The sequence below is a fragment of the Rhamphochromis longiceps genome, linkage group LG17 (genome assembly GCF_057381845.1).
Source record: "Rhamphochromis longiceps isolate RC_006_pf linkage group LG17, R_longiceps_female_GT1.1, whole genome shotgun sequence".
Taxonomy (NCBI): Eukaryota; Metazoa; Chordata; class Actinopteri; order Cichliformes; family Cichlidae; genus Rhamphochromis; species Rhamphochromis longiceps.
The window spans coordinates 5,290,713-5,317,495 of record NC_140573.1 but is presented as its reverse complement, the minus strand read 5'-3'; the positions used below and the strand labels follow the sequence as shown (position 1 = coordinate 5,317,495).

General features: G+C 41.4%; 3 protein-coding genes across 5 annotated transcripts in view; 2 read left to right on the top strand and 1 right to left on the bottom strand.

Moving 5' to 3' along the window:
• On the top strand, positions 1-11,084 carry hcfc2 (host cell factor C2). 2 transcript variants are annotated; one of them, XM_085386016.1, is made up of 17 exons: positions 1-240; positions 726-874; positions 963-1,123; positions 1,209-1,411; positions 4,167-4,251; positions 6,047-6,150; positions 6,319-6,552; positions 6,641-6,844; positions 7,076-7,110; positions 7,671-7,791; positions 8,452-8,508; positions 8,594-8,649; positions 8,731-8,874; positions 8,961-9,143; positions 9,233-9,530; positions 9,618-9,690; positions 9,777-11,084. In XM_085386016.1, the coding sequence occupies exons 1-17, from the start codon at positions 75-77 to the stop codon at positions 9,784-9,786; spliced, it is 2,283 nt and encodes a 760-aa protein (XP_085242142.1). In that variant the 5' UTR covers positions 1-74; the 3' UTR covers positions 9,787-11,084. The 2 variants fall into 2 exon arrangements, with proteins under 2 accessions (XP_085242142.1, XP_085242141.1); XM_085386015.1 differs by having other exon boundaries at positions 3-240; positions 8,958-9,143.
• A 4,334-nt stretch (positions 11,085-15,418) lies between these two features.
• On the top strand, positions 15,419-25,458 carry cep83 (centrosomal protein 83). 2 transcript variants are annotated; one of them, XM_085386187.1, is made up of 16 exons: positions 15,419-15,556; positions 16,501-16,707; positions 16,891-17,041; positions 17,217-17,309; positions 18,118-18,249; positions 18,354-18,605; positions 18,718-18,849; positions 19,514-19,628; positions 19,871-20,015; positions 20,979-21,128; positions 21,416-21,491; positions 21,613-21,770; positions 22,214-22,343; positions 23,657-23,760; positions 24,231-24,420; positions 25,075-25,457. In XM_085386187.1, exons 2-16 carry the CDS (start codon positions 16,508-16,510, stop codon positions 25,207-25,209), a joined length of 2,163 nt encoding a protein of 720 aa, XP_085242313.1. In that variant the 5' UTR covers positions 15,419-15,556; positions 16,501-16,507; the 3' UTR covers positions 25,210-25,457. The 2 variants fall into 2 exon arrangements, with proteins under 2 accessions (XP_085242313.1, XP_085242314.1); XM_085386188.1 differs by lacking the exon at positions 15,419-15,556 and adding an exon at positions 15,731-15,877 and having other exon boundaries at positions 25,075-25,458.
• The window catches only part of plxnc1 (plexin C1), a 33,823-nt gene continuing 32,329 nt past the window's right edge, over positions 25,290-26,783 (bottom strand). The window contains exon 31 of the mRNA XM_085386186.1: positions 25,290-25,834. Within this exon, the coding sequence (XP_085242312.1) occupies positions 25,730-25,834 (105 nt within the window). The 3' untranslated portion in view covers positions 25,290-25,729. The remainder of the gene's footprint in view (positions 25,835-26,783) is intronic.

Here is a 26,783-nt window from a genome sequence, read left to right as displayed (position 1 = left end):
CCTGATGCCCTCTCCGGTCCGCCCCCATCTTTAAAACGTCCACAGCGCCAAACTTTGGGCTCCCCAACGGGAAAATGACGAGCAGCGAAGAGGATCCGCAGTGGAGGAAAGTGCATTCCGTTACAGGAGTGATACCTCGGTCCAGGCATGGACACCGTGCAGTCGCAATCCGGGAGCTCATCGTCGTTTTCGGTGGTGGAAACGAAGGGATAGCGGAGGATCTCCATGTTTACAACACTGGTGAGCTACCGTTAGCATTCACGCTAACTAGCAGGTTAGCGGCTAATGTTTTTAGCATGCTCGAGAGGGAAACGACCCCTTAAGCTAACGAGCCCTCCACCACGGGCTTTTGTATACTGTATATGTGTTACATATATCTTTATAAAACAACCGCAAAATTATAAAATTGCGTGTACGATATTATTTGGTTGGGTTATTTTTCATGTTTGTAAACTATCCACTTACTTGATCAGGAGAGTTTTATAGTTCCGAAATGTAGTGAACTGTAAAGTGAATTTGAGCAAGAGCCAAAAAAAAGTAAGAACGTCACATCCTTTGTTTAAATATATGAAGTTCTTTTGTTACTTAAGGTGCAGTTTGGGTTATGTATGTAAAAATATATTTAACGTGAATGCGTGAATTGTCTCCAGGCCAGCTTTGGCCAGTGCATTAAACATTATTAAGACTTGTATAATACATTGGCTAACAGCTACCCTTTTTCCCAGTCTCAAAGCAGTGGTTTCTACCTGCGGTTAGGGGTGACATCCCTCCTGGCTGTGCAGCCCATGGCTTTGTTTGTGAAGGTACTCGAATACTGGTCTTTGGTGGAATGGTTGAGTTTGGAAAATACACCAACAGCCTCTATGAACTCCAGGTAACACTGTCTCTTTTTTCCACTGCAGCTTCTTCTAACTCTGCTGCTGTTATGGGGAAGATGTTAAAAGATATTTTTTGTTTCTCAGGCGAGTCGCTGGCTGTGGAAGAAGCTGAAACCAAGGGCACCCAGAAATGGCTCACTGCCGTGCCCTCGGATCGGACACAGCTTCACTCTTGTGGGTAATAAATGCTACCTGTTTGGAGGGCTGGCCAATGATAGTGAGGATCCCAATGGCAACGTGCCAAGGTACTGTGCAGACACATCTTTACTCTCAAGAATGGTGTAAAAACCTGTAAGTGCTCTGTGGTTTATTGGGTTTTTCCCATTTTAGGTATTTGGGAGACTTGTATGAATTGGAGCTCCAGTCAGTTTCAGGGGCCAGAGGCTGGAACATTCCAGACACAAAGGGCCGTGGTCCCTCTGCACGGGAGTCCCATACATCAGTTGCCTACACTGGCCTTGGTTCCCCGAAGCTCTACATCTTTGGAGGGATGCAAGGAAGTCGGCTAGATGACCTCTGGCAGCTTGATCTTGGTAGGAGTGATCTTGGTTTTATATATCATAGTGACTAGCTGCAGAAAGAAAGCTTTATTTTGATGTTCACTTGGATTAAAATTTAAATTGCACTAGTGATACTTATGCTTGTGATTGTTGCCAATTGTCATTCTCTCATCCTGCCCAATAAATTGCAAGCCAAAAAAGAACAATAGTATAACAACAACAAAAAGAAACAACCTAAATGCAAGTGTGGAGTCGATGGAAGACCAGAGTCGTGGAGGATTTGGGACAGAAGGATAGCAGCAAGAGTGTAACAGGATTAGAAATGAGTATATCATAGGGACAGCTCAGGTTAAATGGTTTGGAGGCAACGCTAGGCAGCAGTGAGATAGTTTGCATATTTACAGAGGAGGGATCGTGGCTGTATCGTACAAAGAATCATGAAGATTGCAGCTGCCAGGCAGGAGGAAAAGAGGAAGACCACAGAATGCGATTCATGGATGTAGTGGAGAAGGACATGCACAGGGTTGGTGTGATAGAGGAGGATTCTAGGTATAGTGTGAGATGGAGGCAATCCCTAAACAGACCAGCCAGAAAAAGAAGGACAAAAAAAGGGTTTAAGCATGAATTTTTAATAAAACTGCCTTAATGTGAGAGTAAGTTTGGTTGATATTAACTCTACACAGGATTTGCAGTGTGTGTGTGTATATCTATCTATCTATCTATCTATCTATCTATCTATCTATCTATCAAAAATTCATGTGTTTGTATATTTGTGCAACATGGCAGTAAGTATAAAATGAAAACTGTAATGGTGAAAATACCTTTGGTTGTGCCAGAAGTTGGTGAAGTTACATATGATCAAAATTGTCAGTGTTCAGTCTTCCTCCAAAGTTGGCAACTCTGAGAAAATAAACCAGCGTTATGAATTTAAACCTTTGTTTGCATTGCTCCTCAGTTAGGTGTCAGCTGTGTCATTCCCTGCAGGCTTCATTTTGTTATTTTGACCTTTTAAGCTAATTTGGCAATTAGAGCTGGGCGATATGAGATTTTTTCATATCACGATGTTTTTTCATTTCAGGCGATAACGATATCTATCACGATATAAGCCAAATAACTATATTTGTAAGATTTAAATGTGCCGTTGCTCACAAGTAAAATGTGAAATAATCAGCAGCTTGTTTTTATTTAAATATTTATTTCCCATAATAAGTTCAACAGGGTAGATGTACTTAAGGAACATGAGACTTTTTCAGATAAATAAAGGCAAATATTGCAAACTACACAAAAGGCAGCCACTAAAGCGTTTAAGTTTCAAAATAGAACAAACGAAACAGACTAAATTGTCAATTCCACTTAGAAACAAAATATTAATTCTAAAAATAAATCTTAGTTTGTTTTACAGAAGAACAGACAAAACTGACTAACTTTTGTCAATATCAAATAAACTGAGAACTAAAAGGAAATTCTCAATCTCTCCTTGTTGTATAGCTGAGCTTTTCAAACAGTTTTAACAGTTACTTTAGTCTGACAAAAGCCGAATGACGAATTAGCGCTTCCAGTCAGAGACTGAGGCTACGTCCACACGTACACGGGTATTTTTGAAAACGGAGATTTTCCGTTTTCGTTTTAAAAAATAATCCCGTCCACACACAAAGGGAGAAATGAAGGAAAACGCTGCTATGAACATGTCAAAGCAGCAGGTGGCGCTAGATTCCTAACCGTGCAGAAATATTGGCCAATCAGAAGTCTAGAAGCCTCGGTGGGAAAACGTAAACAAAGCTGGGGCATAGAAGCAGAACCGAGTCGTATGTGTGGAGGGACAGTAACTGTGTGTATATGTAAGCATTTAAACACTGCAGAGAGTACAATTAACAGTATTGTAGAAGTTAATTTCACCGAAACAATAACGTGGCGCACAGTGTGACGCATGCACCGGTTTATTGTATTTCCAGACTTGCTTTCGGCACAATTTACAGTGCACGCTACTCTGTTTTTTGTCAGACTTGAAATAGCCGAAATACCTTCACACTACGGACCTTCTTTGGCTCTTCCGTTCGACAATCTCTCCGGCATTGGAACCATCATCTGTTTTCTCTTCGGTCACGCTCGGTTGATTTTTCTAGTCGGCACACTCATTTCCTCCATTACGCGCTGGCTCCATTACCCGCTGGCTGCTTCCCAAACAAACACACGTGCGGCTTGGCACTTGTGCTGTACGTAACAAGTCACGCGACGTGACGCTGCGGCTGTGATTGGTTCGGCTCTGCGCTACTTAATTTGGATTGGCTGACCTTTTTTTTTTTTTTTTGAGGACAAGAGCGGCGAGGTCTATCGCGATAGCTTAATTTCTCTATCGAGTAAAAGTTATATCGCGATACATATCGTTATCGTTCTATCGCCCAGCTCTATTGGCAATCATTCATCACAGAAAGGTAACGTTATATAACTTTGCTCAGCCATGTCTCTAACACATGTGAGTCCACTGAGATCCTCATAATTAGAAAACGGTCATCCCCAATTAGATGTGAGATTTTCTTTTTTAATGTGCATAAGCATATTAAGTTCAAGGGTTGATGAATTAACTGAAATAACATAAGAAATTATTTCTGGAAAAACTCAAATTGCTAAATAGAAAATCATCAGAATGCAAGAAGTGACATGTTTAACACCCTGATTTTTCTCTTTGATGTTTTAAGCCCTGTTTGCATGTCTCCATTTCTAATTGGTAATGAGGAACAGGAGTTTGGAATATTTAAACACACCTATATCTTTTCTTTGTCGTCGTTAGACACAATGGTTTGGTCAATACCGGAAACAAAAGGTTCCACACCATTTCCCAGAAGTCTTCATTCGGCCAGTGTCATCGGAAACAAGTAAGCTTCTTATGTATTAACACCAGAGAGTTTTTTGTGTTCCTCTCTGGCAACAAAAAGCTACTTTATATTAGGGCTGCCACAATTAGTCGACTAATCACGATTACGTCGACGATTTATTTAATAGTAGACGCGTCCTTTAAAGCTTTGTAAGATCCCGAAAGACACAGGAATAAGCATTAGGGTTTAAGAGTGTAATAACGGGCTGAAACAGAAGGTGGCAGCACTGCATGTACAAGGATGCCAGCTGCCGTTAAACCCCAAAGAAGAAGCAGCGGTGTCCAGCATCGTTGCTGTGTCCAAATTCAGGGACAGCATCCTTCGGAAGCCGCATTTGTAGGCCTATTATGTTACAGCGACACGACGAAGGCTATCCAAATTCGAAGACTCCGACAGATGTGTCCTTCAGTTTTATTACTCTTTCTGGGTCACAAAATAAACTTTTAACATATTTTCAGGCGAGAATGTAGCTGTGTAAACTTCAAATATCTGCTCAGTTTATCAAGACATCACATATTTGCAAAAGTGCTCTGACGTTTTCGAGAGACGTCTGTTACCCACTAGCTCGACAGCTAGCCGGGGTTCAGGGCTCACTAGAGCCGGCGAGAGCAGCGGTCTTTCGCTACTCGGGTTAAACACGATATATAAGTCACTTAGATAGTTTAAAAATGTTATTGTTTGGCTTTTTTCTGTGTTTTATTTGTTCCTTAGTAAATCAGTTTGGCTGAGATTAAAGTTATAGTTTTCACAAACTGAATAATCAGTTTTCTATTTATTTAGAAAACTGAATAAACAGAAGTGTGAGATGGTCGAGAATTTACTCCAATGTCCTGTTGTATTTTAGATAGCAAGGAGCAGATGGCTGAGTTTATTAAACTCCACTGAGACCATCTGCAAATTTCATTAAAAATTTAATAAACTATCATCTTGTCTTTATTTTTAGTTAGCACATATTCAAGCTGTAAACTAATGATAGTTATATAAGAGCAGATGCATGCTGTTAAAATAAGCTGTACGCTTTACCTCCAATAGATGCATGATGTGATTAGTCGACTGATCACAAAAATAATCAAAATAATCGTTTGTGGCAGCCCTACTTTATACTCTGCCATGTGGCTAAATCTGATAATGCAGCTTAACTTTATAAATGATTATCTACGTTGATAAAACATATTTCAGTTCGTCCTGAGCATAATGCTACACTATACTGCCAAACGTATTCACCCATCCAAGTCATTGAGTTCAGGTGTTTCAGGCTCTTCCATGGCCACAGGTGGATCAAATAAAGCTCCTAGGCATTCAGACTGCTTCTACAAACATTTGTGAAAGAATTAGTTGCTCTCAGGAGCTCGGTGAATTCCAGTGTGGTACCGTGATAGGATGGCAGCTGTGCAACAAGTCTAGTCATGAAATTTCTTCACTAATAAATATTCCACAGTCAGCTGTTAGTGGTATTATAACAATGTGAAAGCCACTAGGGATGACAGCAACTCCAACATACATGAAGTGGTAGGCGATGTAAAATTACAAAGCAGGGTCATCTGCTGTTGATGCACATAATGTGCAGAGGTCACCAACTTTTGGCAGATTCAGTTGCTCCAGACCTCCAAACTTAGTTTGGCCTTGAGCTAATTGGTCAAGAACAGTGCATAGAGAGCTGTAATGGGTTTTCATGGATGAGCAGCTGCATCCAAGTCTTACATCACCCAATGTTTGTGTGTTATTGTTTTATAGTTCTTGTGTATATATGAAACCAGAATGTCCTTCGACATAGTCTGGTGTGTTCTGTCTGCAGGATGTATGTTTTTGGCGGCTGGATTCCTGCTCCAGAGTCAGAGACGCACATTGCTTTAGGAACTGAATGGATCTGCACTAATTCCCTGAGCGTTCTCAACTTAGGTGAGTTCTTCTCATTATAACCCCTTAAAATAACTTATGAGTGGTTTTGTAAATGAGATCTGTAGCCTGTGAGCCTTTTTTGTTTGTTTGTTTAATCTCATCCATGGAATTCCTACAATCCTTCATGGAGGCCAGCAAGCTCACTGTTACCTGGTTTTCCTATCACAGACACTATGACTTGGCAGAACCTTGGCCCAGAGCAGCACGATGATGATATAGAGTACCAGCTGCAGAGCCAGGGACCACAGACCGATGATCCATATGCCTGCAGGCCAAGAGCCAGGGCTGGCCACTGCGCCGCTAGTGTTGGCTCCAGGCTTTACGTTTGGAGCGGTCGTGATGGATACCGCAAGAGCTGGAACTACCAAGTGTGCTGCAAGGACCTGTGGTACCTGGAAACAGGTGAGAAACGGGGGAGCGAGTTAGGGCAATGGGGTCGGTGCTGGGGGGGCAAAAAGCACAAATCTGTTTAAAAATCCTTTGGTCTCAGATCGACCAGCGACCCCAGAGGCAGTGCTGCTCATCAAATCTACTGTCAGCATGCTCCATGTGGCATGGCGCCCCCTGGCTGCGGCAGACTGCTATATCCTCCAGATCCAGCCTGCAAGTTCCCCCAGGACTACAGTGAGTGGTCCCAAACCAGCGGATCCAACAGGAATAGATGGTCAGAATGGAAAGGAAAAACAATCTGCTGGTAAGGAAAGCACAGCCTTCAGTGACTTCATCAGTTTATATTAAAATCTTTATTGGATTTAGATGGAAACGTTTCTGTGTAGAGCTAATGGTCACTGCAAACAGAATACAGAATACAGCAAAAAGGGAACAATTTCAATGCTTTCAGACTCATAAAATACACTATTGACACTATCAGTCTTTCTTTACTTTCTTTGTAAAATGGTTTGATCCCATCATTGTCAAAATGAAGAAACCGCAAACCGAGAGGAGAAAGGAGCAGCACAGGTAAGAGTCTTTCTTATATCAATAATAAAGGCTGGGCAATATGGGGGAAGAACAGTGATCAATGTCAATCAAATCACTTCTTGTGGGCGTTGTGCTGTCAGTGGGAGAAACATTTCATCGTCCAAGTGACTTAAGTCTTTGAAGAAGTCACTTTTTTCCCCTTTGTTTTCTCTCTTGTTATTGTTCCTGATTTAATCGTGTACAAAGCTTCAGTCGCCCAAATATCATGTGTGCTATTGCCGGCTGCCAGTCCTACACGGTGCTTCAGTTTAAAATTATGTGGCTATAGCTCAGATCCAGCCACATCATTAGTTCAGTTCAGTACTAATCTTATTAGCTTTTTGGGTTATCTGTCAAAATGTGAATGGAATGAGCTCTACTGGCTTTATCTTAACACTGAGGAAAAGTTACTTCACAATAACTGTATTTATCATTTTATCACCCAGAACTATCTATAAATAAGATTTAATACACAAACACTAACATACAGCCACACTAACACGCCAGCAGTCCAGACGTAGTGCTTAAATTTTCTCCCTGATGTTTTTTTTCTTTCTCAGGGTGCTTTGCTGCAGCAGGATGCTTCAGCAAAATCTTCAAATGGCTCAGCAGACAGTCAAGCACAGGGTGGGAGGATCGATGGGAGAGACTTGAAAGAGGACTCTAACCTAAAACTCTGCAGTAAGTCTCTTATCAGGTGGTTCTTGCTTAAATGCTGTTTTATACAGTTCATTTCAGTTTTGTTTATACGACCTCAAATCACCACAACAGTCACCAAGCCACTTTTATATTGTAAGATAAAGACTACAGTAATACAGAAATAACCCCCAACAATCAGATGTCCTCCTATAAGCAAGCGATTTACAACAGTGGGAAGGAAACTCCCTTTTAATAGGAAGAAGCCTCCAGCTGACGCAAGGTCAGGGAGGGGAAGCTATCTGCTGTTACCAATGTGTGTTTAAGAATTTAAGCTCCTGCACAGTAATAGTCAGATATGTTTGCAGAAACATGGCTGCACAAATAAACTCTTACTCCAGTTTATGACTTCTAATCTTAGACTCAACTTGAAAAAAAATACAAAAGCAATGCATTCTTTGACGTGGCTAGAGTAGCTTTGTACGAGTCACAGTTCAAATTATCCTTATTTATCATATACTCTGCCTTGGTGCAGGCACAGCACTGTTTATGACAGAATGTAAATGCTTCAAAATTTGCAGGCCACATCAGATTGTGTTACTGAACCGGATGTGACCTATAATGTAATTTAATTTTTCTCCAAAGCAGGATTTTGTTGTTATGACATTTTTAGATTGTTTTTGTTTCTGTGTGTTCTGTTTGTAGCTGCTGGGCAGGAGACTGCAGCAGCAGATCTCAGCAGCTCAGCTCAGCTCCAGTCAGGTAATGGTGGCTCTTACGCTCTAACATCAGTGATATTTGACTGGTGAGGATTTTAAAACGTGTTGATTGTTTTACCTTTTTACAGGCAAAAAGCCGGTTTCTGCAGACAAGACAGCAGATTTTTATACCCACACAGATCAGGTCGGATTTTCTTCTGATAGTGAATTTTTAACTCTGCCTCTCAGCTTGGTTCATACTAACACCACAAACCATCACCTACAGGTTCGGCAGAATCCAGACAACGCTGTGTGGTTTGATGTCGGCGTGTTCAAAGCACTATTCTCTGAGGTCAGCCACTACTACCTACCTGCTGATGGTGACCAGGTGACATCTGCCATCAACAGTCGGGCAACGAACACTAAAGAGGTAAAAACCAGAAGTGAATGGTGTTTATGAAGAAACCACCTATGGATTACATCTTACCCTCACATGCTCGCTCTCTCCTTCAGAAGAAGCTGCCAGGGCCTCAGGACTACCAGGGCAGAGAGAAGCAGGAGCTGGCTACCGGTCAGACATACAGGTTCAGAGTTGCAGGCATCAACTACTTTGGCCAGGGAGATTTCAGCCCAGTGAGCGAGTTCAAAACCTGCCAGCCTGGCTTCCCTGGAGCACCCTCTGCTGTTAAGATTACCAAGGTGACACACAGTATCAAGAAATATTGATGCAAAGATCAGGAAAACTGGAAAATGTATTTGATGTGCTTTTCGGTATCGTTTGCATGTAGGCCACTGATTCAGTCCACATCACTTGGGAGGCTCCTTCATCTCCATCGGGCCGGATCCTGGAGTATTCCATGTACATGGCAGTGAGGAAGAGCCGCTCATCCACTTCGGATCGGCCGGGTCAGATGGCGTTCATCCGGATATACCGTGGCACCAAGACCTCCTGCTCGGTCAGTTCCAGCCACCTGGACAACGCGCACATCGACAGCTCTGCCTCCAACCGACCAGCAGTCGTCTTCCGGATCGCTGCAAAGAATGAGCAAGGCTACGGCCCAGCCACGCAGATCCGCTGGATTCAAGGTGGAGCAGCTTCCGATATTATTTATTTAAACTTCCTCTCACATTAAAATGATGGATGTATCAACCTCCTCTTTCTGTGTTTTATAGATCCCAGTACACTGCGAACATCACTATCCAAAGCTGACAGCAGTGCTGAGGCTGACAACGACGCTGCTGACAGGTGATCAGAGTTTTTAACTTTTCTGCTTTGTTTATTTTTCAAAGTGGACACTTGTAATTGGTTCTTTATTTTCTTTCTTCTTGCAGCTCCAGCTGAAAATGTTTTAGGGAAAGGACTTTTCACTCAAGATGCTGGCAAATCTATTTCCCAATAGTTTTGTTAATTTATTTTTAATCTATTTAATTTTTACTTTGTAAATAGATTTACATTTTCACAGGCTGTTTGGCCACTGTTCTGTTTTAGTTAAAGTGTTTTGTTAAGTAATTATTATAGTATTATAAGATGTAGAAAACACTGCAAGTATTGTTTGAAATGCATTCTGGAAGACGTGAAGACGCCTCAGTGTTTACTGAACAAGCCACTGACGGGCTATGAGAAGGAAACACGAGTGGTCCTTTTACAGGCCCCACCGGTCCCACGGGGTTATGAAATATCAGCAATGTTACTCATGTTTTTGTGTCTTACTCAGCCACATGTTACTGCAAACTTGTTTCCGTTATACGTATATATATAATTTCAGTTTGATTTTTCTTTGTCTTTACATTTATCTCACTGTAATGTATGTGTAATACATCACAGTGCTTTTATTAGCATGTTCAAAAGCCATGTACTCTTAACCTATTTCTGACATAATTTCATTTCAATATACTCATAGCCACAGAAAACAGTCATGTACTGGGTGAAAGGTATTACAGCTTTGCCATCTTCTCCATCGTGTTACCGTCTTTACCAGGTGCAGTAAAGATGCCACACTTTTTACCCGTTTCATTTTCCTCTTATAAAAGACTCTCACTCATCCATATATAGTTTCATCAGTTAGCCACTGGAATTTACACTGAGTAAATTGTTGTTTTTATAATTCGGATTATATCAATCTGCACCTGTTTTCTTGAAGATTTATAAATATAAATGTCATGATAGTATCAGCAAACATCAGCCTGTAATTGTGCTATTGAGGACACTCGCAGCTTTGCATGGACCTCAATAATGTACAGACCACAGGCAGTTATTACAGAGGCTGGGTGAAATACTGTTGCAATATAATGGAAAACAAAAAAAGGGGTGAATTTACATTTTTCACTTTTAAAGCAGTGACCAGAGAGTGCACAAAGTTTCTAATGACAATCATTAGTGGCACTGTATAGGATTTAAAAGAAAGGTGCTCAAGATACGACTACCTGCTGGATGCTGGTGTAACACCTGTGTGTGGGCCGGTGGAGATGTGCTTCAGCATCTTTGGTCGGTTTGTTGCTCTGGATCAGCAGCAGCTTCTTCTGGTATCTAATTGCAGATGTGTGCAAGCTGCTCAGGTCTCAGAGGTGATGAAGTCTAATGTGTGTATAACTAATCAATGTGACCTGCAATAATAATAATAAAAAAAACATCCATCCATCCATTCATCAGTTTTCTTCCACTTATCTGGGGCCGGGTCACTCGGGTAGCAGCCCAAGCAAAGAAGCCCAGACTTCCCTCTCCCCAGCCACCACCTCCAGCTTGTCTGGGGGAACACCAAGGCGTTCCCAGGCCAGCCGAGAGATATAATCTCTCCAGGGTGTCCTGGGTCTGCCCTGGGGTCTCCTCCCTGTGGGACATGCCCAGAAAACCTTGCCCAGGAGGCGCCCATCCTTGTCAGATGCCCGAACCACCTCAACTGACTCCTTTCGATGAGGAGGAGCAGCGGCTCTACTCTGAGCCCCTCCCGAATAGCTGAACTTCTCACCCTATCTCTAAGGGCGAGGCCAGCCACCCTTTTCCGCCGCTTGTATTCGCAATCTCGTTCTTTCTGTCACTACCCACAGCTCGTGACCATAGGTGAGGGTACGGGCGTAGAAAGAAATATGTTGTTCTCAAATATATATTTAGCATTTCAGTTAAAATATGAAGAGTCGCTGCAACATATTTTGTTGAATGTGGTAAATGTGTGTGAAACAGCTGTGGTAATGTATGGGTTAGTATGAACTATAATGTGGAAATACCAGACTATATATGAAGGTTTGATACAGTAGCAAATATAATTATTACTGTAACAGATATAGCACATGCTTACAGGATGAACACTTTTTAGTAAAAATCTCAGTAATTTTCCGCCCTACAACCTGTTTATTTGCTCATTAAAAATGATCTAATCAATAATAAGACAGCAGGCATGTAGACGTGAACGAGATGACCTGCCGCAGTTTAAACTGAGCATCAGAATGGGAGAAAATGGATGATTTATTTGACTCCGGGCATGTCATGGTTGTTGGTGCTAGATGAGCTGGTGCAGCTTCCTTTTCCCTGAAAAGTAAACTTCATTCAGATTGACTGTCCCTCAAAAACAAAATCACACCAAAAAAGTCAATATTAAACACTGAGATCACAGGCTGATCCGGCTCGTTTCATGTGGCTCGGGAGAGGTTCTTAATTTATTTCATGTCTAGGGAATGTGAAGGCCAGTCATCAGCGTCCGTGCCTTCCTCATTTATGAGTTGCCTTCACACTCTGACCACATGAATGACCTTCACAAGGAACCAGAAGTAAGCCTCATAGTAAGGTCTGAAGGGTTCAATAACAGGAGTCAGTACTGTTGGTCTGTGTGGTGCTCCTTGGATAACCATTGCCAAACTATCACTAACTTACTGCCAAACCAGCAATACTGGAAGATGTTATCCAGGTAGCACAACATCTCTCTTGTTCTTTCCACATTTTTTCCACATCTGTCACGTACTCAGTGTAAACCTGCTCTTATCTGAAAAAGAATGAGGTGCCAATGGTGGACCTACCATTTCTGGTGTTCCCCATAGAACAGCACCATGTAGACTGATTGGTGTTCAATGAACACAGGTCCTTTCAGGCCCTCATGTCATGCTCATGGAGACTTCTTGACCATATGTTTAGAAAAATGCACATGAGCACCCTGATAGAGGTTATCTTGCGGGGCTCTTGCAGTGCTCCTCCCGTTCTTCCTAAATCAGTGGAGCAGATGCCAGTCCTACTGATAGATTGACCGCCCAGCCCAGGTCTCCTCATGTAATGGCCCATCTCCTGGTAGCTCCTCCACACTCTTGAAACTACTGGTAGACACAGCGAACTCTCTTGCAATAGCACACATAGATCTTCTAGAAATTGAACTACCTGATTAATCTGAATGAGCTTCAGGTCATGCTGCAAGTAATGACACTTGCAAAAAAAGCTAAATTAGAAACAAAATAGCCAAGGGGCTTAAGGAAAAAGCAGTAGTCTTCAGACCAATGTTCTTTCTAGGAAACGCTGACACTTGAATATTGGTGTTGACCATTCTGGAGGTGGTCAAAGTGGCCAGAAGACAGGAAAATGCCCCAGGGAAGCTGGCAGTGAGTGAATGTCCCCTGCGTGGGTAAATGTGCACGGTTCGCTTCGGAGACTATCACGGATCCTGCTGTATAATAACCTCAGCTGGAAGAAGCGACAAACCAAACATAGGCGAATGCTTTAAATATGGGTTTGGGGCTGTTTACGTGTGAATAGGGAAAGGCACTATCCCGTGAACCAAAGTGCATAAGCTCAGGAGGACGTAATGGACATTACAATCGGCGATTGTAATTTAAAACTTAGCACCTGCACACTCAACACTGATATAGAATAAAACGACTCAACTGAATAAGTTTCTAAGATCTTCATTAAGGAGTCTTTATTCTCCAAATTTACATATTAAAAGATTTCCAAAGGGAAGAAATTGAAAAAATAAGAACTGATTATATCACCTTCCCTATCCCTCCTAAAGGGAAAGAAGACCAATTTAAAATTTTGAATAAAATTTACCTGACAAATAGACTCCTTGATGATAGATTCAAAATAGAAACTGGTAATTGTGTATTTTGTGAAACAGAAGAGGAGGATTTGGACCATCTATTCTTTTTGTGCAATTTTATACAAATATTTTGGTTGGATTTTCATACCTGGCTTTATTCCAGTGGGATTCAAATGACCCAATTTACCTTAAATATGATAATGTTTTGGAGTGTTTTTGAAAGAAAAGAAAGCTAATTATGTTGTTAATGTGTTATTAATCTTGTACAAGCAATTTATACATAAATGTCGTTTTTTTAAGACCAAACCAACATAGGCTTACTGGAAAAACGACTTAAACCTGTTGGTTGAATCTTTGACCTTAGTTAGAAAGGAAAAGGCTGCTTTTTTTGTTTCCTTTGTGGAAGATTTTGATTTAGAGAGTTAATAATCTGTTAAATTATGTGACCCCATCTTTATATTATCTTTTTCCTATGCATGAAAGTTGCTAATATGTAAGGAATGGTTATTCTCTGAATGTGTGCATTTTGTTTGTATGTTAATATTACTAATAAAAAAACAACAACAACAACAAAACAAAACAAACGTGTGTTAAATTTGAAAAAACAAAAACAAAAAAACGACTCAACTACACAATCCTTGGTTACGGTCGCATAAAGGGGAAGGTAGTGGAGAAAGGTGGTCTCGAACCCCGGAATACCGGTTGATAGCCCTTCGACCTAAGTGCTATGCCACTGCCACCCCACAACAACCGCGGAGCAGTCCTTTACTTAAAGGTCCGCAGAGAGAGGCGTGGAGAAGGGCGGAAATAAGGAACAACGATGAGGACGTGACGCCTTGAAATTCGAGTTTTTCTCTGAAAGGGTCAGGGATAAAGATTTAGACAAAGACGCTGAAGGATCCGAGCAATGCTGTTTGTTGGAAGAACTGAAGTATCACCCACTGTACCAGTTTAACCGGGGAAGGTTGAAATACATTTTCCAGCCATTTTGTCCCTGATTTTGGAGTCAGATATACAGTTTTCGCAACGGCAGACGTGCGTGTGAAATCAGACAAGTTTATTTAGTTGATCTTTTAAAATATAAGTACAACAGCGCGTCGCAGTGATTGACCGCGCCCAGATTGACCGAGGGATTTTGAAGCCACTTAGAAAGTACAATAAATGTTCACTGCCAATACAGACATAAAACCACTCAATAAAACATACAAATGAAAATTAAAATAATTTACTATTAAACGATTTGGGAACTAGACTTAAAAAACTATGCCGCAAACAGAGCTAAATAAATAGTTGTCATTATATACATTTGGCAATATAGGAAAAAAAAGCACACAAAAGGTAGATGTTTTTCAATAATTAAATAATGAAAGTTTATTAATATATTTGCAACTATTTATAACTGTTTACAACAAAAAGCGAGTGTTCCTTCTGATCTCTTGCTAGTTTCTCGTCCTGTTCCTTTGTCTGCTGGACGTGCTGGACAGGAAAAGAACGCTTGTTTCAAAGCTTTTGCACTAAACTGTGACAAATGCTTAAACAAGGACGCAACAAGCCATCACTGTGAAGTAACATAATGAACTCATAATGAACCTGAAGCTGCTGGTTTCTGCTGACGAGTTGTATCCCGTCTGCTTCTCCTTTATCACCAGCTTTGTTTCTAAATATAAAATTAAAATACAGTTGTCATTATATACATTTGGCAATATAGGAAAAAAAAGCACACAAAAGGTAGATGTTTTTCAATAATTAAATAATGAAAGTTTATTAATATATTTGCAACTATTTATAACTGTTTACAACAAAAAGCGAGTGTTCCTTCTTTGGTGCCTCAGAATGTATATAAAAGACGGATACATTAAAAGGCAGAGATTTCCGATGCTATGTTTAATATGTTTGCTTATGTCGGTAAATAGACGGTAGGGAACATGATTAATGATAATTCCTTTAGAAAGAAGTGTCGCGCAAGTTGGACTCAATCTCGCGAGAAATACGTTGGAAAACACTACCCATGACCCCACAGTTTGTAGTTTACAGATTAGCCAGCTAGCAAAACAAATAGCTAATAAGGAAGTAAGAAAAAAGTCTCAAACTCGGGAGGTAAGTGCTGTTCGGCAACCACCTTCTCACATCTGGGGAAAATACTGTAACGGTACTTTATGGGTTTCTATTCCGTCGCTAGAACTACAAATGTGCAAGAACGTCTACTTATTATTACCCATGTTAATAAGTTAGAGCTAGCATTGTCCATTGGTACATGGCCAACCAACGATAGCTTGTAGACAACAGCTTAAAGAACCGCGTAAGATTGATTTCAGTGACGCCTGTTTTCGTTAGAAATGTAGCTAGAATGCCAGTGTTAATCATGGGCAGTGAAGCACAGTATTTTCCACAGAAGATAAAAAGAAAACGGCGGAAGTAGTAAGTGTCCGATAACGGACCCACTGGAGCGGCTAGGCGGCTAGTTAGCATGTTTTGCGGCGCGATATTTAAAATAAACGGTGGACAATGTCAGGGGAACATGTTTTGAAATATAATTCAATAATAGAATTTGTAATATTAGCTGTAGCTGTTTTGTACAGAGCTAATTTCGAAGACCTTTCACCAACTACCAGAGTTCATGGTTCTGCTATTTTCATTTCTTTAATTTCTGACCAACTGGCAATAGTCTGAAATTATTTTAGGATTAGTCGGGGTGCTTGAGGCTGAAGTGATGTAGCAGTGGCAATCACGGCCCCTGGTATCCGCAGCAGAGCCAGCAGCCAGCTAATCACTTGAGACAGATGCAGAGCTTTCAATGCTAAGAGGCTGTGATTTTAATAAGTAGCTGGGGAGGTTCTTCTTAAAGCCACCATGGTTACTAACTGACAACAAAGCCACCAAGTCATCTCTGGCTTTACTACACTGCAGGCAGTTTTATTACCATTACAAAGGAAGAGATTTTTTGAAAACCTCTGTTCCTTTGCTTGGTTTACCCAACCTTTTTAAAAATGTATTTATTTATTTAATTTTTGTCTCTTCTTGTTTTGGGATCTTTCCTGTAGAGGTGAGATGACCTCCTCCACCCTTGGTCAGTCGGCTCCTCATCTGCCAAACTTGGAACCGGGGATGGGGAAGCCCGCAGCCATGCTGGGGTTGTCAACTGGATTGGGGGGAGCAGAGATGGAGCTGCAGAAGATGCTGATCGACGAGAGAATGAAGAGTGAGAACCACAGGAAAAATTACCAGACATTAAAGGCGGAACATACCAGGTGAAAACAAATTTTATTTGATACTTAATGACACTATATGTCTGTGTAGGGATCACTTGGAAACAAAAATGCTATCTTCTTACCAACACTGCTAAAAATGGGGAAACTTTAGAGAGGACAGAAGATTGTAATAAATGTGTCAGGGGCAAATTTTGGTTATTCTCTTCTTTGTCCGTTGTGCAGCCTGCAGGATGAGTACACACGGGCACAGGCTGAGCTGAAGCGCCTGCTGAGTGACAAACAGTCTGAGCAGGAGAAACTGCAACTGCTGTTGGCCGAGCTGCGTGGAGAGCTGCTGGACAAAGCCAGGGAGCTGGAAGAGCTTCGTCTGCAGGTACACCACCCCCAAGATCAGGGGAAGTCTTAGATAGTGAAGATTAACGTTCTTGCTTTTGTTCCCTGTAAGATTTGCACATTCCTAAATATTAAAGACACCCAAATAAAGTGACATTTATTTCTCATCGTAATCTTTCTGGATGAAAATGTGTGTGTGCTTATGTGTTTAAAAGGTGATGACCCCTCAGCGGCTGGAGTTGCTCAGAGCTCAGGTGCAGCAGGAGATGGAGGCTCCAGTCAGAGACCGATTCAACAAGCTGGAGGAGGTCAGGCACTCTGATTAGTTTTTTGCAAATGAAAGAGAAACAACTTTGCAAAATCCCCAGATGTTCAGAAGAGAAAACAAGAAAGGCATAAAAATATATTTATTTTATAGCTTGAAAAATGTCATTCAAAGGTCTCAGCTGCCATTATTATAATTAATATATCTGTTAAGGCACTCAAAAGCGTCACGTTAGTAAAAAATGAATAAATGATCCAAGCTAAACTGAAAGTAACAGCCATTTCATTTCCAGTCCAGCATCTGCAATAAAGTCATAATCATACACTGGGGTTGGCTTTATATACAGCATGCATGAAGCAAGACATTAAAACTGCACAAGGCAGTATGTCTCTGCTTGTAGTCCATATTCAGGATGTTGTAGTTTAACAACAGCATCCAGTGTTGCTTTAAGCGGCCCGGTGTAAATGCATTGGGATTTTCTTTTCCTAAGTCCTGATGATGACATTATCACATTTTTGTTTTATTTCACAATGTCCACCCACAACCCTGAATGCTAATGTATTTCTTCACTTGGGAGATTTTGCATTCGGGGGGGAATCAGTATAATTGGAAGTACTGGAACAAGATGCTATTTCATGTGAACTGTTTTTACATCATTTTTCTTAGTTTGTTGATGATAATGCACGTGACTAAATGGCCATAAATGGGTTATAGTGAAAAATGAAATTGCTGGGCTATTTAACACTTCTACTGAATCTGTGCATATAAAGTCCATAGCAACAAGAGTTTTAAAGGTCCTTTAAAGCCCTAGTAAAGGAAAGAGCAGCTAATTTCCATGTTCTTTCTTCTAGGAGACGGAGAAGTACAGGTCTGAGTACAACAAGCTGCGGTATGAGTACACATTTCTCAAGTCCCAGTTTGACCATCAGAGAGAGGAACACGCTCGTGTGCTGGAGGAAAGGAAGATCCGCTATGAGGCGGAGGTGGGCTGGTTTGTGTGCAGTGAGCGGTGGCATGATTTTAATTTGTTGTGACTCACCCACGTCTAAATAAATAAGTTCTTAAACTTGTATTATTGTACTATCAGGTCTCCCGTCTGGAGAAGGACAGAGAGGAGCTGGTGGCTCAGTATCAAGGTTCAGATGCGCTGCGTGATGGGAAACGAGTAGAGGCCCTTCTGAGAGAGAAAGCTCAGCTCCACCTACGGCTGAAGGGGTTGGAGGCAGAGGTGGCCGAGCTTAGAGCCCAGAAGGAAAATTCGGGTCAGCAGGCTGAGAATGTCCAGCGCATCCAGATCAGACAGCTGACAGAGTCTCAGGCTGCACTGAAGTCACTGGAGGTGGCTCATTTCATGTCATTATAATAAACATAGCTGCAGAGTGATCAGATTTCCTTTTTTGGGAGTATTTGTGTTCATCATAACTGATGGATCTGATTGGTTGATGTGACAGGCGGAGCGCCAGTCGTTGCGTCTGCAGCTGGAGCGTATGGAGAGCGAGCTTCACCAGTGCCATGAGCAGAACAGCCAGCTCACCGGGAGACTGCACAAAGCTGAGAGAGAGGTCAGCTCTCTCACCTCTCAGGTACACTGTTCTTTGGTCTCTGACCCTGAACTCTGACAATGGACAGTGTTGGGGAGCAACAGAATACATGTAGCGCCGTTACGTATTTAAAATACAAAATATGAGTAACTGTATCCCGTTACAATTACTTTATTACTGTTTAAAGGGGTGGTATTCAGAATACAGTTACTTTATTTAAAAAAAATGGATTACATGGTGGTCTTTTCCTGTTTTATATATAAGGCTATGCCCTCTCTATTTTTGGTAATTTCACGCCGGTGGAAACCCAAACAAAACACGCATTAGGAGGCTCTAATGTCTGTGTCTCAATCTCGCGGCCCATGTCACCCCTACTTACATAATGACCTGAAGAAATATTTTAAAAAATTATTTGAAAAATTATTTAATTTGAAGGCAATAGGCAGAGTGTTACAGGCGTAGCCCTAAAGAATGTAGCCTCATGGGCAGTGTAGTCCGTGCTGCAGGGAGAAAAAGGAGACTCGAAAAGTACGAGCTGTCATCGAGCAAAAACGGTAGCTGGAAGCATGTAAATATAATAATAACCACTGCAGCCAAAAAGAGTGCCTGATGAGCCCAGTTGTAATATCTCGCTATTTACATTTGTGTTAAGAAGTTTTTTTGGGGGGGAAATAAAGGGCTATCTGACATGTTTTTTGTGCATCAGATTGAAAGCCTGAGGCATTCGCATAAGCTGGAAATAGCCAGCGTCAAACTGGAGTGTTCACGTTCTAAAGGGGAGGTGGAGAGAGAGAGAGACACCCTGCAGGGACAGATTGATGGTATGGGTCTCTTCTCTTTTCACATTCATCCAGCTCTCTCACGTAAAAGAGCATGCCAGAAATATGCAAGAAAACTGTCTTCATACCCCACTTTAACCTGACTTTGTATTGTAAATGTCTGAAAACCATATGGATAGTTTCTTTTTCCTGAGATAAAGAAGAGCTCTGATGGAAAATAAATCTACTCATTCTCTAAGACTGGAAAGCCTTTATCACCCTCAAACCCAGTAACTCTGTCTCAGGTCTGCAGGCAGACGTGGAGGTGCTAAATGCAGCGGTTGAACGACACAAGGAAGTCTTGGTGGAAAAGGAGAGGGAGATGGTCAGAAGGGTGCAGTCTGCTCGAGAGGAAGAGTTCCGTAAGATGGCAGCCCTGCATGAGGAAAAGTGAGAGTCGCCTTCATATGTCCGATGTGTGATTTGGATGTATTCTTGCAGTTTGAAACCACCTGTTAACAATGTTACACCATCAGTTATTGAAGCTTCCTTGTTTGTTGATCTCTGTGCACGAGAAAATGCTAACTTCCTGTTTTAAGGCCGGATGTAGGGTTGTACATTTCCGGTAGCTTTATTTTGCGGTCAATTGCTACTGGGAAGATGGACTCCAAAATCATGTCCAAAACACGAAAACGGAAAGATTACGTTAAGTTACAAAGAGCAGAAGGTGGGAACACTCACCATTGCTGTGTCATAAAAAAAAATCAAATGATCAATTTTGATGTTTGAAGAGAGTAGATTGATTGGTTGTTTACATCACTCAACACAAGCAGAGCCTGCATTACAAAATCAGAAGACACATTGTTCACATACAGAAGCACATCTCTGTGTAGTGACAGTTCTTATGATTTAAACAAGCAAATGCTCAGCATTCAAACTACAGGTGAACAATAGTCAAAGGTTTCCCCCGTTATGTGTATATATCAGCTAGTCAAGTACAGACCTACACACCATGTCAACAAACCGTGAAAAAAAGCCACAGAAAAAAATAAATGAATGATTGCTGGTTAACAAAGGTTATGTTGTGACTTACCTTCAAAATTGCAAGTAAACAAATACTGAGAAATATAACCTTTTAATCTTTTCTCTCTTTTCCTCTGAGGCGCGGGGGGAAAATATCGACAAGTCGATGTACATCATCTACAGATATATTCAGTAAATGCCCAAGACATGTTGTGAAATGTAAATCGCCGCTTGATTCATCCATTTGGTTGACTTGTTTTGGAAAACCAAACAAGGAGCGAATATCACACTGGAAACAAGGCGCTATACAGGAGTTTCCCCAACGAAAGTAGCATATGCTAAGGTGCACAGAGTCTATCTCACCCCTTTTCTTCAATTTGATGTTGCTAGGTTAGAGTTGGAGAACCGTCTTGCAGCACTAGAACAGCAGAGGGCGCTGCATGATGCCTCAGATCAAGCCCAGAAGGAGGAGTGGGAGGAGCGACTCCGCAGCACCCAGCAGGGTGAAGAGACAGCACGCAGAGAGCTGCAAAACCTGAGGTCAGGTTTGTGCTGCAAGACAACCACAGTTACATTAGTAAGAGGGCAAAACTGGGGCATGAGGAGTAGCTGTATGATATCTGAAACTTGCATAAAAGTAGAACTGGGGTTGTGACATGTTGAACTTTCTATGATTGATCTTGATTTTCTTTTTATCATCTTTCACTTTCTATTCCTATTTTGTGGTCAGCTACTAAAATATGTGTCAGGCGTAGAACCTGGAGACTTTTTTCTTGCTTTTTTTAAATGTTGTTTTTGTCTGATACCTTTTTTATTTTATCTCATAGGACTAAGGTACAGCAGCAGAGCTCACAGCTTGAGGAGCTGGAGAGGCAGAAAGCAGAAATTGCTGATTTGCATCAAGTAAGACACAACCAACCAACCATAAAGTCTTATTTGGACACTAAACAAACAAAAAAACCCAAAACAAACAGTGGTAGTTTTTATGCCTGCAGTAATAATTACTGTTTGTTTGACACAACAGCAAAACCAGGAACTTGGTGTGCAGATGGAGGCGCTGTCTCACTCTGAAAGTGACATGATGGAGACGAACCGACGACTGAGAGAAACACTGGACAGAGTGAGGGAGGAGCTGAGGACAGCCCGGGCACAGGCAGAGAGGAGCCAGCACGAGGCAGAGAGGTACACCCGCACAGTTGCCCAGTCTAACACAGGGATGTCAAGCTCATTTTACATGGTAGGCCACATATAGCCCACTTTGAAGAGGACCGACCAGTGAAACACCCCGTTCTGTCAGTGTAAAGAATTCTTTACTACACATTTGATCCCTGAGGTAGTTTGTTATAATGTATGCAACAATACATTTCAGTTTTTCTACACGATAAAGAAAAGTCTTACAGTGCGACTATCTGCTCTCAAATTGTAAGAAAGAACTAAGACGACTAATGGGAGTCTTTGGCGGGCTTAGTGTGGCTCCCAGACCTTATGTTTGACAACCCTTGTTTAACATGTACTCACTCTCATATGGCACTTTTCAAGTCTGAGTGACCACTCAAAACATTTTAACATGAATTTAGTGGCTTTTTGCTCCTTTCACATCCTCTTTCTGTCTGTTCCTTCCGCAGGTTGGTGGAGGAGCGTCGTATCGAGTGGTTGGAGGAGAAGCACAAGCTGCAGGAGCGAGAGGCTGAGCTGCAGCAGAAATATTCTCAGGTCAAAGACAAACTGCAGAGGGCAGCGGTGGCTCAAAAGAAGGTACCGCTTCTTCATTCCCTGCCTTTTACGGCACACCCTGGCAAAAACAGTAAAATCACCACATGTGGATTATAATCATTCAAGCTTTTTCCTAATCTTGAGACTGACAACACATCACAGATATGACACATTTCTTTTGTTTATCAGCTGAAAATTCTGGCTTTATAAATTATTCAAAAAGTTAAAAAAAAAAATTAATTTATGCTCCATTTTTTTCCCCCTATCAAGTGAAGCACAAATTGATGTAATTGTCCTCTAATTTTCAGTACTAAAACTGAATAAGCAACACAGTCTACAGCTAACAGAGTTTGCAGTTTTTAACAGGCTTCTGCACCTGGCTGTGTTAAAGGAAGCACGGGCCGAGCTAGAAAACTGTCTGTCGTAACATGAAAAATGCTCATATAGTTCCTGCAAGAAAGTAATCGGTTGGCTGTTCAGTCTGCTGTGTCTGAAATTTCGAGCATGTGTCAGCAAAACTATAAGGAAGGAAAACTTTTAGTTAACTGGTAGATGTCAAAGCATCAGAACAGAAAAGTGAAAGAAGTGTGCCTTTTGGAAACAGAAAATATGCAACAAAAGAAGTGAAAAACAAATGTGAAAAAAAGGGAATTGATGTTTGTGACAGAACTGATTAAAAAAGAAAAAAAGCTGAATTACGTGATGTAATTCATGGATGACTGGACGAAAGCAGTGAATCTGTGTTAGCCAAGGAGGTGAGGCCGATGAAACTTTTTTTCCCCCCAGTGTTATTCAGATGAAACTTGTAAACCACATTTCCCCACTCATGTGCTATATAAGTAACCATGTGGGCGTCATTACCTCAGCAGTAAATGTACTGCTGAGGGTTTTTGTCATTTAACAGATAGGAAGTAGGTTTGCTGCACAAGTTGTATTGATGCATGAACAGTTGTAAAGCTTCTGTTGATGCAGGCAGACCAACTTAATCCAATAGAAAAAATATGCCTGAAGTTAGGAAAGAAAAAAAATCATTATTCCATTTTTTTGTATCTGTGTTCTTTAAAACAAAAGGAAAAACACAAAAATCTGTCATTAATGCACATGCAACCCCTGGTGATTTCCAGGGGTTGCATGTGCATAGGTCCATATGCTTTTAACGGTTTTTTTGTTTTTTTTTCAGACATTTCTTTGTGCTGTTTTTCAGTCATAAATAAACATTTTTAACACACATGTTCACAAGAAGACTTGAGGACCTTTTAATGTTTGTTTGCACTTTAACATTGTTAGGAGTTTTAACAGAGAAAGCAGCTAATCTATCTGTGTCTGTCTGTGTCTGTGTGTCTTTGTGTGTTTAGAGAAAAACGCTGACAGAGAACAAAGAGAAGAGACTGCAGGATAAAATCCAGTTGCTGGAGGCCAAGATTGAGGAGCTGGAACTGGAAGCTGCTGCAGTTAAAAAGTAATTGTGATCGCCTTTTTTAAAAACTGTGCAGCCTGGAGAGTGTAACTCGGGTTGCTTTGTTTTTATTTTTGACAAGATGATTTCTGTAACAGTGGCCCTATTAGATTGGAGGAGCAGTTTTCAGTAAAACTACAAACACAAAAAGCCAGTGTATAACACCAGAGGAGTCACTTGACAACTTAGCTTTTAGCCAAAACCGCATTTGCTCAGTTCGCCAGCAATGCATCTGCCGAGTTTGAAGTCGGATGGCTCAGTGTTTGCCAATTTGGAGAAGAACACAGAATCATTTCAGATTTCTTATTAGTACAAGATGATGTGTTCAAATCAACTTTTGAGACACCGCACTCTACTGTTTCATTAGGAAATGGCTCACAATATGGATTTTTTTACTTTTTGGCCTTGAATGATGAAGCCACACTGACTTTACGGGGGCTCGATGTCAGTATGCTCTTTTCTCTCGTGTGCAGGCGTTTATTGTTCTCACAGGAGCAAGCTCAAGTGAACAAACGGCTGAAGGAGCTGCAGAGGCGTCACAATGAGTTTCGGCGCCTCCTGCTTGGCGGTCAGGGCCCCTTCAGTGCAGGCCCTGCGTTCCTGACCTCTTCACAGGCCCCCTTCGTCTTCCTCGGGTCTGAGGGACAGTTTGGTAACAACCCAGTGAGTGTCTTGTACACTTCATCTCTTTGGTTAGATTCCTTTTTTTGCTTGAATGATTCAAAGCTCAGTATTAAACGGCTTAACCAACATTTCTTTGAAAGTTTGAAAGAGCTTCAGAAAGCCTGTGGAACTGTTGCTGTGGCTTCAGACTGTTGCCCAGTACTACGGATTATTATAATGGCCTGTTTATCCGCTCTTTCTGAGGCAGCTGTGGCTCGTTAGGTTGTCCGTGTCCACTATAGGTATATAAGGGTTGATGAACATATATGTGATTGGATGAAAAGTGCAATGAGTGGTCAGAGTAGTAAAGCACTATGTCAATTTACACTGACAGGCCATAGAGAGTGCACTGGCAGGCTACTAACACATTGTGATGAGAACGCTCATATTAACTCGACTTTATGCTTTTCTGGCTCATGGTGGATTTTAGGATTCACTTTAAAACTGCAGACAGAGCACCTAATGAAGAGTCTAGTGCTTGTTCTCCTGAAACACACTGCTGCTTGCACTCTGCGATCACACAGGATCGGAATTGTTGGCGCTTCAGCTGTGTTCAGTTGACTATGTTGCAGAGTTCATTTAGCAGTCTCTATAATGTTATAACTTCTCCTTGCATCTCTTTCTTTGCCTCCCCGCATCCTTTTCTCCTCTCAGGAAGATCATGGTTCTCAATTCTCTCTGTTGCGTCAGAGGCTGGAGAATCTGGAAAGTGCCCAGCAGCAGCAGTTGGAGGAACTGGGCTCTCTGGTACAAAGAGATCGGAGCACCACACCCCAGCCTGAACTCTGACACTGTTTCTACTTCCCATGGGGCTTCAAGTACGAGCACAGTTTGAGATGACATCCTGCTTTCAAATCAAGCGGACTGTGTTTGTATAAAAATAAAACATTTATTGGAAGAATTCCACATTTTATATGTCTAAAATGTGATACCTTGGCACTTTTTCACATGATATCCTCAGGGCTGGATTTTGTAATAAGAAACTTGTTTACATTTGTTATAAAGCCATTGTGTTGGGGGAAAAAATACAGAGGAGTCATACAGATGACACTACGGACTACGTTGCACAATGATGATACAGACTTGAACTGTATTAAAATATTTGTACATTAACCTTGTGCCTGACATGTCTTTGGCTGGAATCATTGTGCATTTGGGTTCATGAGTTTTAACAACAATTACTCCGCTGGTGAAGAAAGTGAAAGTCCATCAGATACAAAAAGCTTTCGGTAAACGAAACATCCTCTGTGAGGTTCACTCCCTTGCTTGATATTCACAGCTTATTCCTATTAGAGAAAAGACAGATGGTTCAACTCCAGGAGCAGCTTTTCAGTCCATCAAATGATTGCTTTACATGTTGTAGCTGCTCCTTCAGCTCAGCAGGGACTCCGTTCTCGTCCAGTTTCTGCTTGATCTGTAAAAAAGCCAGACGAAAGGGGACAAAGACACCTTAGAAAATGCAGTGTTTAAAGTGTCATTTAAACCTCAGTATAAAAAGCTGGTGTACAAAAAACTTGTCTTAATAAGCCTTTAACTGTAAAATATTTCAGGGCACAAAATTAGGAACAATTTAGCTTGTTAGTCCCGTGCCTCTGGAATGTTTTTTCAAGAAGGCTTTGAGGTCTCTTAAAATGGCCTGAAGCTTTAACAGTAAACGAAATCTGTTTTTAAAAAGTGCTGCTCTGCACCCAAGAACAGGAAATAACCCGATAAAGTCAGGCCTGAACACATTTCCTCTGCAGGTGCAGCCTTGTGTGTCACAAGGTTTCACAAGTGAAGTCACCAATGTCAACATCTTAGTCCAAGGGAAAGCAAATAAGATGTGAGTTATGGAGGACCGGTTCAGTTATTTCTAACATTTTGCAGTGATCAGAGTATTTTGATAACATATTGCCATTTATCCCCCCCCCCCTTTTTAATTTTTTTTATTTTTTAATTTAAGCCGTGACCAATTTTTGTTGTAACCACTGTTTTCTGTAGTGTGACCCTAGCCTTAGTGGGAACTGTGCTCCCATCTAGCTCTGTGCAGTTTGATTGACATTTGCCGGAGAACACCAGAACGGCCACTGGTTCCCCTCTGACTGATGGGGCAAATGGCAAACCTACGCTGTGAAGCTACCAATAGTGACACAAGCAAAAAGCAGAGCTAGAGAAAAATCAGTCAGGAGGGATAAGAAGAGAGAAACGGTCAGAGGCCACCACCTAGAAAACTCTTCCTTTTTAGCGGTCGGGTTGCATCACAAGTACACCTCACTTTCATTTACACGAAAGCTGGTAAAATAGATATACAGTTGTTTATATCGCTGGAGTTTAACTGGGTTATATAGTGATAACCGAGTGTTCCCTTCATTTTTCTGACCAAT

What these genes read in the sequence shown, in the direction of transcription:
- hcfc2 (XM_085386015.1), top strand. Translation starts at nt 75, where the DNA reads ATGACGAGCAGCGAAGAGGATCCGCAGTGGAGGAAAGTGCATTCCGTT. An exon ending in ACAGCCTCTATGAACTCCAG is followed by an intron (nt 875 to 962) that starts GTAACACTGTCT and finishes TTTGTTTCTCAG; the next exon opens with GCGAGTCGCTGGCTGTGGAA. An exon ending in GCCAGTGTCATCGGAAACAA is followed by an intron (nt 4,252 to 6,046) that starts GTAAGCTTCTTA and finishes TTCTGTCTGCAG; the next exon opens with GATGTATGTTTTTGGCGGCT.
- cep83 (XM_085386188.1), top strand. Translation starts at nt 16,508, where the DNA reads ATGACCTCCTCCACCCTTGGTCAGTCGGCTCCTCATCTGCCAAACTTG. An exon ending in GATTCAACAAGCTGGAGGAG is followed by an intron (nt 17,310 to 18,117) that starts GTCAGGCACTCT and finishes TCTTTCTTCTAG; the next exon opens with GAGACGGAGAAGTACAGGTC. An exon ending in AGCCAGCACGAGGCAGAGAG is followed by an intron (nt 21,771 to 22,213) that starts GTACACCCGCAC and finishes TTCCTTCCGCAG; the next exon opens with GTTGGTGGAGGAGCGTCGTA.